This window comes from Vanessa tameamea, chromosome 2 (assembly GCF_037043105.1).
Source record: "Vanessa tameamea isolate UH-Manoa-2023 chromosome 2, ilVanTame1 primary haplotype, whole genome shotgun sequence".
NCBI classification, from domain to species: Eukaryota; Metazoa; Arthropoda; class Insecta; order Lepidoptera; family Nymphalidae; genus Vanessa; species Vanessa tameamea.
In genome coordinates, this window is record NC_087310.1 from 7,009,333 (window position 1) to 7,026,386 (window position 17,054).

General features: G+C 34.5%; 1 protein-coding gene across 1 annotated transcript; it reads right to left on the reverse strand.

The window, feature by feature from the left end:
- Positions 1-1,269: 1,269 nt before the first annotated feature.
- On the reverse strand, positions 1,270-8,772 carry LOC113401387 (probable peroxisomal acyl-coenzyme A oxidase 1). The gene is made up of 13 exons (XM_026641291.2): positions 8,611-8,772; positions 6,321-6,477; positions 6,078-6,240; positions 5,586-5,709; positions 5,101-5,345; positions 4,860-5,020; positions 4,468-4,630; positions 4,120-4,310; positions 3,814-3,963; positions 3,261-3,366; positions 2,393-2,542; positions 2,015-2,131; positions 1,270-1,593 (listed from the first exon to the last, which is right to left on the reverse strand). The coding sequence occupies exons 1-13, from the start codon at positions 8,729-8,731 to the stop codon at positions 1,447-1,449; spliced, it is 1,995 nt and encodes a 664-aa protein (XP_026497076.2). The 5' UTR covers positions 8,732-8,772; the 3' UTR covers positions 1,270-1,446.
- Between the last annotated feature and the right edge of the window lie 8,282 nt (positions 8,773-17,054).

Here is a 17,054-nt window from a genome sequence, read left to right on the forward strand (position 1 = left end):
AAAAATATATATGTATGAAAATTCGTTTCCAAACACTCGACAGAATGAAATTTGTTTTTTTTTTATTTAATCTTAACTCACAGTACATAAAACTTATACTAAAAAGAAAAAGTGCACAGGAGATATAGAAATACATAATGTTGAGGTCATAATCCAATAGGAAGACAAGGACCGACCCGACGGTTTTATGTGCTCGTCGAGACACGCGAGTAGACTCTAACCAGTTTAGACAGACTACAAAACAGACAGCAATATTATGATCACTATCAGATTTGTTTAAGAGAACCCACTTATTTATTATGGAAGAACCTAATTTAGCTAGTATGTTCTGAAATTATATTTCGTAAATACTAACAATTCAAACGAAATAATGTGTGTGCATGTATGGGGCACTCGAAATAGCTACATGATCGATATTTAAAACGTGACAGTTGTATTGATCATAAGGTCATGTAGTCACTTGTTCACTACAATCACTGTTATGTCCAGTTTGTTAACATTGTAGTTTTCGCGGAACTGGAGAGCTAGGTTATCGTCGATCGAAAAATCTGTTTGCAAAAAACAACAAAATGTTTAGAAATGTATTTTAAGATGTCACGTGACGAAAGAAAGGCAATAGAAATACGATCTTATCGAATGCGTGTGTCTAAAATTAAAGTGTCGTTCACGGTTAGTTGTTGTTAATGTGTTAGCAGCCTGTAAATTTCCCACTGCTGGGCTAAGGCCTCCTCTCCCTTGAGGAGAAGGTTTGGAGCATATTACACCACGCTGCTCCAATGCGGGTTGGTGGAATACACATGTGGCAGAATTTCGTTGAAATTAGACATATGCAGGTTTCCTCACGATGTTTTCCTTCACCGCCGAGCACGAGATGAATTATAAACACAAATTAAGCACATGAAAATTCAGTGGTGCCTGCCCGGGTTTGAACCCGAAATCATCGGTTAAGATGCACGCGTTCTAACCACTGGCCCATCTCGGCTCACGGTTAGTAACTTTTTGATTTATATTTATGTGTTACCTAATTAGTGTGAGAACTGAGAAGGTGAATATTTTATATATTTACATTATTGAAACTTTCTGAAATTATAGAATAATTGTGGGTGAAAGGAAAATAAAAATATTTTTATTTGATATACATAGATTGTATAATTTAAAAAAAGTCAATAGTAAAAATAAAGAGCTACAATATAAAATAACTAATTAAAAAAACAATAACAATCGCATAAATTTTTGCTTGACCAACATCTATTCTTTTTATATACCACCAAGTTAGTTACACAAATATTTGCAAGGAGGTTGACAAACTGACAAGTTTGACCAGTGACAGTGCTTACGTATACGTAGTACGGAATGCCCATTAAAAAGGTAAAATAGCAACTATTTTATAATTTACAAATCAATATAAATTACTTTATTATCGATACAAAACGAGTATTTTACTGTTTACAATTTATGTTTTATCATAAAAGGTTTTATATATTTATGGAAAGTGTCGTTAACTTTGTCTTTATTGAGCGGACTCTTCGCGGCTTCTTCCATCAATCTCTCGTATACACGACCGTCGTACGATCCAAGGGTCGAACAGAGGATCTGTTTGGACAAAAAAGAATTATTGTTGCGTATATATATTTTTTAATTGATAATTCGATTAGTATATTAAATAAATCTCCATCAATGGTACTAAACGTCTTATATAACATATTAATAATAATAATTTATCTTCCGTCGATAATTTAATCGTGATATGGATGACGTTCTCAGAGAAGCGAGTGAGGTCGGGGGGCCGCCGAACCGTGCACACGCCAAACGCATTTGCGTATTTGCATATTTCATCTTCTATTTTTGTTCGGCGAATTAAGACTTATAACACTGGTAGCAAAACCATCTGATAAAATTTTACATATGATCTGCAGCACAAAATCCGACACATGCGAAAAATGAATTTGTTGTGTAGTATTTCAAACGGTCCTTAACTAAATGATATAATTGAAAGAGATGCTTCGAATGTTACCTCGTCCCTGATGTCGAAGGCGTCGACAAGTCCTACGGCATTCGGTCTAATAAGACCGAGCAGTTCTTCATATCGACTTTGAATATTGTCTATATTTTTCTTCGATATCGTCGAATACTGAAATAACTCACGCATAAAAATGTTTGTTTAGGATAAACATTTCTTATAATATTAAATGATTTGATGAAACAAAAAACTCGACCACTAAAGATAAATATGTAAATTAACTGCAATACATTCACAAAAAATATCTACTAACAAAGGTTTAAGATAAGATTCACAGTAATTGCTTAGAATGTATTCCCAGAATAGTTGTAACACTTATACCAAAGGAGTAGAAACAAATCTACATTTGTTTATATATACTGCCATGATTACCATTAAAAGATCGCCACTTTTTTCCAAAGCCCAATATACCAAATACAGTTCAGCCAACTGTAGCAGCACGACTGCAACATTTTTAGACACATTTGTCATTTTCTTAGTTTCCGACCAAAACACATCACATATAAGAAAACGCGCGTACGCCTGCGAAATAAAAATCATTTAGTCCATTTTCTGATAATAATATTAATAGTTTATCAGCCTATATATACACACGATGCCAACGATAGGATGGTCAGTCATTAATATCAGGAATTCAAAAGTACCTATAATTAATCCTAGTGGAACACCATTTTTATATATTACAAATCTAAAATAAAAGTAGCAATGAAAGCAAGTTGTTTAAAGGCGTAATGGGTGAAATTATATACGAGTAAAAGCGGTTTTTTTTAAATACATAATAAAGTATTTCTGATAAATCCCTTAATACGCCTATAATGTAACGTAAAGATGTAGTAATTTTTACGCAACTTACATACATGTATAATATATATTTAAGAAGACCTATTCAGGCGTCATTAGTTTTCAACCGACCGTTAGCAAAACCGTATTGCGCAAAACAAAAGTTAATATTTTGAAAAAAATAACGAAATATTTTTCCTTCCGAAGTTTCTAAATATTGAAATAAACTTATGATTTTTTGGAATTGTTTTTTCCAGTTTTAAGCAGTAGTAAAATTTTAAATGGCAAGAAAAATACTTAGAAATTATGTCATTCTCTTTTTATGTCTCATCGTTTGACACAATAATTCGATTATCCTTCTTATGTATGTACCTATGCAAGTAATATTGTGTGATATATGCAAATCAACATAAAAATTGTCATATATTTTGTAAAAAAAAGAACAATAAGAGTCACTCACTTCACTAGCAGCAGTTAGTTTAACTGAACTCAAATTCCAGGCATCTTCGAAATCTCGACCCTTGTTTACATGAGATTGAATTGAGTCGAAAGCTGTCTTAATTTTTCTGAAAACATTTTATTTTTAAATTTTACGTTAGTATACTTTTCGACCTTATAGATTTTAAGTGCAACTTTATATGGCCGCAATATCTGTGAAGCTTCCGTTATGCAACAAAGAAAGAATATCGGTAAATGTACTCATAAGAAAAAGAGACCCCTAAGTTTGACTTCCAACACAACCGGAGAGGTTCAAGCTTTGGACTAATGGCTTAAATGCTTCCTAAACCGTCTCACGTGTTCTACAAGAATGCTTCCTAAACCGTCTCACGTGTTCTACAAGGATGAGATATGAACACGGAGGAAATAGAGTAAACATTTTTGTAATCTATACCATTTTTTTTTATTTCACTGAATTATTTAGACTCAAAATTATTCGACAATAAAGAATAATATAACATATGTTTATTTAGCATAATTAAATAATTTACATTACGTTTTTAAATAGTCCTTACCCTGCGACAACAGCTTTAAATCCTTCAATAATAGCTTCCGGTAAATTGTCCCACGAGCTAGATTTTTGATTGAAATTATCTGATAAGAAAGCAATACTCGATGGTAACGTTTTACCATTAATCGCACCATTCCATGCCTTTACTAGATATCTGAAAAGAATAGAAAACAAATTAAGAATGTATTTATAAGGTTCTTTAAGTGTATTTTTTGTAATAGGTAATATATGTAATAGGATTGTACCCAGGGTCTTTATCGGAAAACTCTACTATCCTTGTTACTTAATATAAAATATCTAAATAGCCGACCTGGCCGTCTGAAGCAGCAGAACCGTGTATTCGCCCTCGTAGGTGACGCTTGCAGCCACGATTCCGTACACTCCGGGCAGGTTGGACGACAGCAGGTAGCCGTGACCGCCGCACGCGAGGCGACAGCGCTCCACGCACTGCACGCCGTCGTAACTGCTCACCGCCTTCAGGCAGCACGACAATGCGTGCAACTGGACCACAACTTTATGTTATAATTAGGAATCCTTAATGAAGTACTATCACCGCTTGGTTGGAAACGTTAGCAACACAGGAGAAATACCAAAAGCCGAGTTCGTATCTTTTAGTGCCTTCGAGCTATCTACTGTGACAAATTACAAATAGACTTGCCTCCGGCAGTTGGTCCATGTTTCCATCCCCGATTTCAGCCATGACCTTTGTGTAAGTTTTCCACATCCATTGACCCAATACCCTGAAGGCATGACTCGAAGCTATCGATATAAACAGCTTATGTTGCTGAGTCACATAATCCAATACTTGAGATTCCGGTTCACTACGGAAAATATCCTTATTTTATCAATCTAATATTAAACATTACATTTCTACGTACGTTCCGCATACTAAAAATGTCATTAGTGAAAATTTCTCTAATTTTCAAAAATATCTATGGCTAAGGGATACTAAATTCTAAAATAATATCTAAAGCCAACGTCCACAAAAACTAGATACATAGAAACTTGTCTCATCGATATAATATAGATAATACTAGTTTACATTCTTACCCCTCCTTTAAGACGGACTGATGTCTCACAGCTGAGTACCGGACGCCTATCGTTACAGCTCTGGCCAACTCGTAAGCCACGTCCGTTAATATGTGCACTCGTATGAGCAACATAGAACCGTATGTCAGCTTATCATTCTTGGATTTTATGTAGGTTCCGTCCTAAAAGCGATTTAGTGCAATTAATTATTTATAAAAAGAAACTTCCAACTTGAAACTCATAATTTAATTCTAATACTTACCCGTAAAACTTGTGCATTCTTCATAAGCATATTTGTCCTTGGTATTCTATAGTTATTGAATCCAACAAAACCATTATTAGCAGTGTTAAAGCCCAATTTAGGTCCAATTTCTCCAACTTTAATTCCAGGTAAAGGTTCATGTGTTTCAAAGTCTCTAATTTGTATAAGGAAAAGGTGAATGCCATGAGACTTTCCATTTATGTGGAGTTGAGCCATTACGATAGAAGCATTAGATATATGGCCCACTAGAAGAAAAGTAAAATAATAATTACCGACTAAACTCTATTAACTGCTAAAATCTACTATTTAGCTGAATTCGAACAACAAAAAATAACCAAAAATATTTTTAAAGCTAAATTATTTGCGCTTCTATATTTATATATTTAATCTTTTCTTTAATTATAATTTAATTGAAACAGTTATTTGCATAAAAATAATATACACTGAGGATTTAAAAAAAAACAATTATTTTTTAACATACTCACATCCACCAGGCCAAAATTTGTATGAAGTTAATTTTGGACTATTTAGTATAAACTCATCTGTTTCAGGATCAAAAGTAGCAGTTGTTTCCAATCCTCTTAGAAAAGTGCCGTGGCCGAGCTCAGTCTATACAAAAAAGATAAATATCTATCAAATGATAAAAATCTATCGACAACACAAAGAAACTCAATAGTTACTGGTAAAATTGTATTTTAAGTATATTTGAGTTGTCTGAAATATACTACGAAAAATAAGCGAATGCGAACAAGGTTTGGTGCAATAGTCTTTACTTGGTGTTAGTGTAGTGGTGGCTTTGTACCACTCACTCATCACATATTATATCGCGACACAGGAATACTTAGTATTTTTGTGTTCCAGTTTGGAGTAAATTAAAAAAAAATACAAAGTTTCACAGGTAATATCAATCAAATATAAAAATATAAAACGAATGCTGATTCACATTCATGATCTGTTTCAGGAAACTTAGAACTAACCTGAGAATAAGTGCCTATCATCTTTGAACCTTTCCTTAACCATTTAGCTTGTTGTTCACTGTTCGCTTGATTCACGATCGTCGGTATAAATAAACCAAAATGTAAGAGAAACGGGTTGACTTGCTTTAAAATACCTTCGTGGATCCGATAAATATTTGAAGGTCTGAAAATAAAAGAAAAGATATTTTAAATTAAAATTGAATCAAACATTTTAAGTTTGGTAACATATTTTAGTGTACTCACGAACGATCTGCTTTTTGAATGTTATTATCAATGAGTTCAAGGTATACGTCGAACAATTTACAGCCCTTTCGAACGGCGTTCTCAAATTTTTCTTTATGACTGAGATAATCTTCAGGTATCTCATCTTTTAAGTCTTCTACGCTTAGTACCAAATCTTCTGTAAGTTTAGTATTGGTGGAAAAGATAATACAATGAGTATTATAAAATAACTGGAAACCGAATCAAAAGCACTGCTTTTTAAATTGAAGCATATTTTAAATATTTTCTAAAACGTTTACTTTTTAAAAATGGAATCATCAAGTCCATGAATATTATTATATTCAACTATATAGTAAGTTTTTATACGATTTACATTTATGGAAAATGGACTGTATTAAATTTTGGATTTTTAAGACTATGACACTTATGACAGGCCTCGGGGAGGCAACTACTTTTGTTGATAGCAATTCCCGCGATTCCGGTTTCAAGTCGAGTCGAGTCAGTAAATATTCCTGTTCTGTCAACAAATATTCGGTAGCAACCCAAAACCACAGATGGAGTAACGTTTCTTATGTTTCAGAACACGTAAAGTTGTTCATCACAGGCCTAATTTGCCCCATCGCACTATAAAAATAAGGTAACAGAGAATAGCTTCGCAATCGAATCGAAGCATAATCGTTGTCATTCAGCTGTTTTCCTATTCTACTAACACGATCCAATTGCGGTTCGATCGAAGTTAGATTAGATGTATTCAGAATTAAATCATAGCCGATATAAATAAGTAATGGTCCTCAGTTATGATTCAACTGAGGTTTATTTTTATGAAGAATAGTTGAAATTAGATCGGGAACGTATCATAACCGATATATGTTAGTAGAATTGGCCCCCTGGTAGAAGTACCAACGTGGAATGTTAGCAAGAATGCTAGCAGCATTTCCCCGTTGAATCGCAATACGATCCTCTGGGCAAAAAACGAACCAGCCCTCCTGTCACCAGGTTGACATTAACGATTATAAGATCACGTTAAATAAAATTTCATTATTCTGCGAGGCAAAACCACGTAATAACAATGACACACGCATATTTTATAAATAAACGGAATATGCAAGAAAAAGTTCACTAAAGGTTATGTTAAATTATTTAACATAACCTTTAATTTAAACTTACAAATGTACATAATAAAATTTCATTATTTTTATTTTAAAATACATGCATGTTGCATATTTGCCTTAATGTGAAATATATTATACAATTATTACAGCAATATAAGTACATTATCATTCAGTGTCAGCACTTTGACCGCAAAAAAATACAAATATATTTATGAACACTAACTTTGGAACTAAAAGATTGCTGTTGTAAACATTAAAATAACATTCATGTCATACATATTATCCTTCAAATTGTCTTCAATTGAATTAAAAATATCTAAACTAGTTAATAATCTACGATGATACAAGGAACATATCGGTTAATGTGTATTATAACTTCGATATGTGTGACGAACGTATGTATGTATGTGTGTGTGACGAAGCGAATACACATTTCTAAGCGTCAATAGCGCAATGGTTTACGAGCCGCCTAGCGATGTAAAAGTCATCAATACAAATATTTTAAAATTTTAATTAAATAAAAAACAAATGCAAATACAATGGATTGCCAAGGGTGCACTACTATTGGAATAAATCAGTTTAAATAATGAACCCGTTTTTTACTGGCCAAAATTACTTGATTTATTTTCACATATCCAATAAAATCAATCGAAAAAAGTCTCTGGCTTGCTAATTTGGCGCTTTCTTGTCTACATAATTATTTTAAATAATAATTTATTTAACATAACATGTTATTTTCATACTCTTAAAAAGTGACAAGGTATTTTTTTTAAAACTATTAATATAATATATATATATATATATATATATTATTAGAATATGTCTTTTATTAAGCTCTGCGAAAACCCATTATCGGAAGATATCACATTATATTTATTTATTCTATTAGATAACCAACGAATGATGATATATGATATATGACAAAATGATCACATTTTATGATGGCATTTAAAATAGAAAAACATATGATTAATATAGCATACATATACACACTTACAGTGTTACTATTTTTAAAAGGTATGTAGTTATTGTACTGCAAAGCTCACTCAAATTTACCAATACCAAAAAGACCTTCATCTTCATCACCAAACCCATACCTTAATAGGAATTATTTAATCGCACCTGACATTGGCGTAATAATCTGTGCTCTCTCGGCACAAATAAAAGCCAAAAAAAGGTATTATTTAATGAATCCTTACCCACTTTCTTTCTCATCAACGTCTTCTCCTTCGACCCATCAATTATGTGAATCAGTTCTTGTATATCAAAATTACACTTTTCTCTTTCCCGTACCAAATCCTTGTTGATATTAGCAGACATGGTGTAGCATGTGTGAACTGCGTCAGTACAAAATATCTATTAACAATATATTTTAATGTCATCCTCATAATTAAAATACTTGTATTATATTATCATAAAATTAATCGCAATTATTTTTTTAAATTATTTTAATAAAAGTAAATATAAAATAAAATAAAGTGCATTTTGTTTATTATTATTAGCGATACTATTTTTAGCGATTATATTATTATTAGCGATATTCAAATCAGAGCCGTCTCAAGCTATGCTGGGGCCCTCGGGCACCCATGAATTTGGCGCCCTTTTGGTAGATATTTACTACCATGTACAAATAATTTTCTTATAGCCAGGCCTTAAATATGGTTTGAAATAAACGGTGCGGTAATTTTCGTAAATTTGTAGGAATCTGATTAGTTGTACAATCTTATGACTATAGTATATATATTTCTTTCATGAAGAGACGTCTATAGCTTTCTACTTTTAATATCGACTATCGTCGCTAGCCTTTTGATAAATACGTTAGTTATTTCTTACAAATATGACAATTTCGAAAATATAATGTATAGCAGTCAACGTGAGCATAAACGTATGAAACAAATTGTTGGTTCTTCGGGGCCCTCTCAGGACGGTGGCCCTGGGCACGTGCCCCGTGTGCCATGTATGGTAAATACGGTAATGATTCAAATGCTTAATAAGTTAATACTAAGTAAATATTTCTTTTTATTCAAGTCGTTACGCTTCTCGACAATATTTATTCTAAACTATTTCACATATTGACTTTTTGACGCTAAAACGTTATATTAACCCGAATTGAAATATCCTAAAAGGTCGTTACAGTTTTTTGTTTTATTTCGATATAAGATCTAAAAATAGATCACCGCCTCCTAAGAACAATTACAACTTGCAACATATTCGAATTGGAAAATAAAGTCATTGTGCGCTACAGTCGATTTATTTTTTAACCCTTAAATAATGATAATCTAATCGAGTGTATTTAAAGATCTATTTTCGTTATTTTTAGGAATCAAACAAATATGTATACAAATACTAATATGTAATCATTTAAATATATGCATTTTTACTAGGTGGTAGGCTTTTGTTCCTTCTAAATAAATAAATAAATATTGGACAACATCACATACATTACTCTGATCCTAATATAAGTAGCTAAAGCACTTGTGTTATGCAAAATCAGAAGTAACGACGGTACCACAAACACTCAGCCCAAGACAACATAGAAAAATAATTAACTTTTTCTACATCGACTCGACATCGGCTACATCGAGGTTTGATCAAAATAACATATAATAGATGTCCATTACTTTATTCAATTCAATTCAATTCTTAGTTTAATGGCTTTTAGTTGTGCCGACAGGGCACAGATTATTTCGCCAATGTCACGTAGGATGGAGAAGACACGAATGAGATTGATCGGTATAGGTGAGATAACAAACTCAATTAAATTTTAAAGCCAAGTATAGTAGTAGTAATTTCCTTGTTAATCCGTAACCTAGAACAACACAAACATTAAGGGTTAATAATAGGATAAATTACAAATAATTGTTAGTATTCTAAACTATATATAATAAGATATATCACTCAATTGGACTATTCACAACTTAATTTTATTACATTTAATGTATTTACACAAAAAAGAACAAAATGGACTAAACACAAACGTCAACAAACATTCAACATTTATAGGACGAGGAACTTTAGGAGGGAGAACGTCGTAAATGGGATGAAGAAGTTTAGGACAAAGGAACAGGATATGGGTAGCGGAACCTTCGTCTAGGCCACATTCACACAGCGAGTGATCTCGAACTCTTATCTTTGCTAGGTGGGTAGGTGTGCAAGAATGGCCGAGGCGTAACCGACAGATAGTGGATGTGACCCAACGGTCAGCGTGCCTGTGAAGTGAAAACCAAGGTCGCCTCGGAATTTCAGGTTGTAACGCCGAATAATACTTACCTTTAACCGATTTTGATGAAATCCAAAAAGCATTCCAGGATTTAACCATTTGAGCTTTCGCAAGAGTGAGCAGGTCTCGAGAGGAATTGACAAAATGCTCAGATGAACCAGATTGGATGGCAATCTTAGCATATGAGTCAGCCATCTCATTTCCAATAATACCGGAATGACTTGGAATCCAGACCAGCAAAACCTGAAGGCCTTGTTGGTGACAGGACAACAGAGCCTCTCTGATCTTAAAAACGATAGAAAGTCTTAATTTGCTACGAAAAGGATTTTCTTTAATGGCCAACAGACAGCTTAATGAGTCACATAAAATAACTGATTGTTGTATGTTGTGTGACTGGGCATACATAATAGCTTCCAGTAAAGCAATGGCCTCACCGGAAAATATAGAGGTTTCAGGGGGGCATTTAAATAAAAGGGCTATTTTATATTTAGGTATCCAACAGGCTGCGCCAACGCAGCCGGTCGGTGAGAGTTTAGAGGCATCAGTATATATAGGAAGGTGATTTGGCCAATTTTGATGAAACATTTTTTGAAATTGGACACTAGTATCAGGGGAACCTTTTATAAGACCAAGGTTTGTAATAACGGGGGTATTATAAATAAGAGCTTTAAAGGAGGTGGAAAAAAGAGGATTAGAGGGAAAAGTGGTAAGGGGATGAGGGAGGTTGGTATACTTGAGGAAACTGTTTAATAGGAATGAGGATTTCGGTCTGTCTGGGTTGTAAAGGTGGGATAATTTGTTTAATCGGGCCAATAGAGGATGGGAAGATAGCTGTAACAATTTGATGATAAAGCGGTCACATAAGTATTGCCTCCTTATATGTAGAGGAGGGTCAACACACTCAACCTGTAGAGCATTAGTAGGAGTGGATTTCATCGCACCCAAGATTATGCGCAAACATTTAAATTGAATTTTGTTTAATTTTTCTGAAGCTGATTTATTGAATGGATCTAGAACAAACAGTCCATAGTCCAAATGACTACGAACTATTGCGTTATAGATCAGCTTCAATGTATAAGGGTGAGCTCCCCACCAAACTCCAGATACTGCTCTAAGGGCATTAATTGATTTTTCACATTTCTTGGCTAAATAGTCAGAGTGTGAAATTCCGTTCAGTCGGTGATCGAGAATAATACCAAGAAATTTTGTTTTGTCTACAAAGTTAATGCACTGACCCTCATAAAACAAATTAAAGGTAGGTATACGTCTTTTTTTAGTAAATACCACTGCTTGACTTTTGGCTATCGATAGCGATAAGCCATGGTCAGAGAGCCATTGGGATAGGTAATGCAAAGCAGAGTTTAATCGAAATGTTAAATTTTCAATGGAGCTAGATTTATAATACAAAACAGTGTCATCAGCATACTGGAGAATGTTACAAAAATTGTTAACAGACAAATCGAGATCATGGGTGTATATGCTGTAAAGCAGAGGACTGAGTACTGAGCCTTGAGGAAGACCTTTCCAGACAAGTCTGGGGGGAAGAGAGAGATGTTGGTGTCTAACCGTTATTGATCTGCAAGTTAACAGATTACATATGAGATGAACTATCCTCGGTGGAATACTCAGCTGTTGCATTTTCTGCCTGAGTAACGGAAGAAGTACATTATCATATGCAGAAGATATATCTAGAAAGATTCCGACAAGGTACTCTCCTTTAGCAAAGGCAATTCGAATGTCTGTTGTGAGTATGCTTAGATTATCAATGGTGCTCAACCCCTTCCGAAAGCCAAATTGGGAGGGAGCAAGTATATTTCTGCTTTCCATTAACCATTCCAGGCGGTTCTTCAACAGATGTTCAGTGATCTTTGCCAAAGTTGATGATAAAGCTATCGGTCTATATGAGTTGCAATCCGAAGGGTTCTTACCCGGTTTAAGGATCGGGATAACAATTTGTGTCTTCCAAGATTGCGGGACAATTCCTTTGATAAAAACCGAGTTAATTATGTTTAAAAAACATTTTTTCGCTTTTTCATTTAATTTACAAATAAAAGAGTAAGGAACGCCGTCTTCCCCAGGAGTAGAATCAGATAAACCATTTAACGCACATTGAAGTTCGGAAAAAGAAAAGGGGGCATCCATTTCATCCAAAGTGGATGTGGATGCTGGCGTAGAATTTAGAAAACTGTCCTCATAAGGGACAAATGGGGGGGCAAGCTTATCAGCGAAATTGTTAAGCCACTCAGAAGGAGTATTTGAGGAAGGGTCAACAGAATTAAGGCATCGGCGGAATTTTTTAAGTTGGGACCAGACTACAGAGGAAGAGGAACGAGGACTCAGGGATTCACAGAAATGAATCCAACTAACTTTTTTCTTTTTAGAAATTAATTGTTTAAATTTGGCGTCGATTTTCTGATACTTACAAAAGTTATCCAAAGACATACACAATGAGTATGATGCTTCAGCCTCTAGTCTCTGTTCAGATAATCGTTTGCATTCCTCATCCCACCAGGGGGTGGAAAGCAAATGATTTTTTGAGGTGCGTTTTTTAGGGAAATGGAGATTAGCTGCAGTTAAAATACCATTAAGGAAAAGATCATAGCAAAGAATTACATTTCCATAGTCTTGTGAAACAAAGAGGGTGTCGATCATGGAATCAACAGACTCAGCATATGCAGACCAGTTAGCATTTTTTAATTTGAATTTTAATAAGGGATTTGGATTGATATGGGCAATGGATCGGTGATTTAAAGAAAGGAGGATAGGAAAGTGATCACTGCCAAAAGAGGATGAGAGGACATTCCAGGATATTTGAGAAGCAAGGACTGGAGAAGTTAAGGATAAGTCTACAGCGGATTTTGGGTTTTGGTTAGGATATACTCTACGTGTTGGTGAGCCATTATTGAGGATGCAGAGGTTTGCATCATCAAATATGTCCATCAACAAGAGAGCAAATGGGTCACAGAAATGTGAACCCCAGGCGGTGTGATGGGCGTTAAAATCCCCCATGACTAGGATAGGACTAGGGAGAGAGGAAATGATGGCAGATATATCAGGAATTAAAGCTGGATTAGGATGAGGAATATACAGGGAAAGAAAAGAGATGTTAAGGGCTCTAACAGCAACAGCATTAATATGCTGGCTGGGAAGGGATAAAGGAATTTGGGAAAAGGGAAGAGAGTGCCGAACGAAAATGGCACTCCCAGCATAACCATCACTTCTGTCATCCCTCAAACAGGAGAAGCCTGGGACCCGGAATCGGGATCCAGGGATCAACCATGTTTCAGAGATGGCGATAATGACAGGTTTATGGAGGTTTATTAGAGAGAGGAGTTCATGTTTTTTAGGCCGGACGCTCTTGCAGTTCCATTGAAGGAAGCTGATTGGGGCCATTGTGAAGGATGGAGAATAACTGACATAAGTCTTGAGCAACGTTGGACGGTAAGGGGATATCATTACATGTTGAGATAATACTAAGAAGTATCTTAGTTAGCATTTCTAAGAAGTTGGGATTGTTATTAAGAGGGTTAGGAGTGTTTTGGTTGAGAGCACAACCATTAGGAGCAGTAGAGGGACAATTACTAACGATCGATTGATGGGCCTGTTTATCATACCCTTTCCCAAGAGGTGATCTTGGGCGAGGAGTACTGATAACAGTCTTCCGATAGGACCTGGTAGTTGAAGGGATAGGTTGACTAGGGAGAATTGGAGAATATGTGGGAGGGGTAAACATCTCCTTTGCAATCTCTGCATAGGATCTACGTACAGGAGGGAACCGAGAGGATGCTTCAATGTATGAAATGTTGTCCTGAGACATAACAATTTTGATTGATTGTTGGCGAGAAAACTCTGGACAATCCTTGTCTGTTGTAAAATGATTACCAGAGCAATGTAAGCAAGTGGCGTTATCCTTACTTACACTACAAGACTCACCTGTGTGGGATTTGGAACACTTAAAACACCTAGGTTGAGATCGACACTGAGTTTTAATATGACCATAACGGCAGCAATTAAGGCATTGGATAGTGGGAAGTTTATAAGTTTCTACTGGAAGGGACGTATGGTAGGAATACACTTTTGAAGGAAGTATTTGACCTCTAAATGTAATTACAACAGATTGGGTAGGAACCCATGTAGTTACACTGTCAGCAATTGTCTTTCTATTCAGGCGTCTTATTTTCATAACTTCACCACATCCAGTGGGAAGCTCAAGTGACATTGCCAGTTCTTCCATCGTCCAGTCCACGGGAATACCCTTAATCAATCCCATTCTAGTTACATTAAAAGTCGGTACAGTAGCTTTATACTTGCACATTTCAACAATAGGATTAACTAGAAAGGTGTTTGCTGCTTGAGCTGTTGAAAATTCAATTGAAATTTTGTTACGGCCTATGTTCTTAACACCATCGTTAATAATACTCTTAATTTTATGAGTGTGCAGGAATTGTCCGAATTTAATTGCCCGTATAGTAGTTCCTGAAGCTGGGTCAGATACTTCCCGGGACACATGAACGATGAAAGGACCCTTGTCATCGTCGGAATACATTTTAGGGCCTTCAGAGAAGGATGGATGAGTGTAAATCGTTTGTATTGAGGGATTTGCTGAACTAGGATTAATTATGGTTTTTTTGGCATTGGAATCGGAATTAATGGAATCATTACCGAGGCGTTTTCGGGAAACAGGTACAGAGGGAGGAGATAGAGTATCGGGAACAGGCTCTATTGAGCCACCTGGATCAGGGGGATCAGGAGGAGGATCAACCTCCATTATAAAACTTAGAAGCTAAAAAATATTAAAACACGTTAAATACTCACAAGATTTACAAATATTACTAACACCACTTAACCCAACTACCAACTAAAGCACTATTAACAATAAAATATACTACAAAACAAAACGAAAACACTCAAAATCTCTTAACACGTGTGTTAACCAACGCTAACGCAAGCGAAAACTCCTCCATTACTTTAATAATTTAGTAGACATATTTTGACGTTCAATTAGATTTGTCATTAGACACGGATATCTGGTCAAATATATTTTGTACTTTATACTATACACAGAATGGATTAATTATTAAAAACAGACAGATATCTCTTGTTATTTTCTCAAATATATTTTAGTAAAAACAGGTTAAGTGTTAATAACATGCCCCTCGAAATTTCATGAGTTCGAAATATGTACTTAAGTGTAACAAGTTTTAAAAAATGTGCAAGATTTATTTGAGATTTATATTTGGTGGATATAAGAGCGGAGATGGCCCAGTGGTTAGAACGCGTGAATCTTAACCGATGGTTTCGGGTTCAAACCCAGGCAAGCACCATTGAATTTTCATATGCTTAATTTGTGTTTACAATTCATCTCGTGCTCGGCGGTGAAGAAAAACATCATGAGGAAACTTGTTTGTGTCTAATTTCAACGAAATTCTGCCACATGTGTATTCCACCAACCCGCATTGGAGCAGCGGGGTGGAATATGCTCCAAACCTTCTTCTCAAAGGGGGAGGAGGCCTTAGCCCAGCAGTGGGAAATTTACAGGCTGTTAATGTAATGTAATATGCATATACTGCATCGGTAACTTTCGCACAATCTTTTTTTTAAATATTTCTGTACCCAAATAAACTTAATAAGTATAATTAAATATTTTTTTTAAACACTGCAATTAATAATTTACAAAAAGATTATTTATCTACCTACGATTTAAAAGATGTAATAATTGATTATAACTTGAAATTAATGATTATTATATTACTTAATTACTAACGTATCACATTATCACTAATACTATCACTTAAAATACCAAAATAAAAAGGTGGACTTTGATATAGAAAATGATTTCATGTATATGCTTATCAGTCACACTCACCTTCATCTTAACCTTCAAAATAACTAAATACTTCTTTTTTTATTCGATTTAGTTTTGTTTTGGTTTGTGCTTTGAACATTGTAATATTGTAAACATATACATGCATAACTCTTAGAAAAAGCGTGTTTTTTTTTTGTTTTGTGTTATCTCTAATTAGTAAATCGATCAGTTTTTAGCAATTTTACTTATATACATACAAATTGTTGACATTCTGCGGTATTTGTAATTAGATTTAATATTAAAAAGCAACAATCATGTCTTGATACTTATAATAAAAAGCGCGGTAAAAAATTTCACATAAACAAACAAACACACAGTCAAAACCGCGGCTATTTAGTAACTGACTAAATGTATAACTATAAATATGTATGTATGTATGAGTCCATAACAAGTTAATTGTATGTTTAACGCCACGTCTTTACGGACACTGGGCGGAATCAAACCATTAACATTGTAGTTTTTAATATTTGTTCGTTCTGAAATTTTGTTGTTGGTTTTTATTTATTTATACTTATTTATTTTGATATCAATTTATAAGCGAAAATAACAACGTTTGT

Coding starts and splice junctions, on each gene's coding strand:
- LOC113401387 (XM_026641291.2), bottom strand. CDS start 8,731: ATGTCTGCTAATATCAACAAGGATTTGGTACGGGAAAGAGAAAAGTGT. Junction 3,367..3,813: donor TTTAAAGCTGTTGTCGCAGG/GTAAGGACTATT, acceptor AAATGTTTTCAG/AAAAATTAAGACAGCTTTCG. Junction 1,594..2,014: donor CCTTCGACATCAGGGACGAG/GTAACATTCGAA, acceptor TTGTCCAAACAG/ATCCTCTGTTCGACCCTTGG.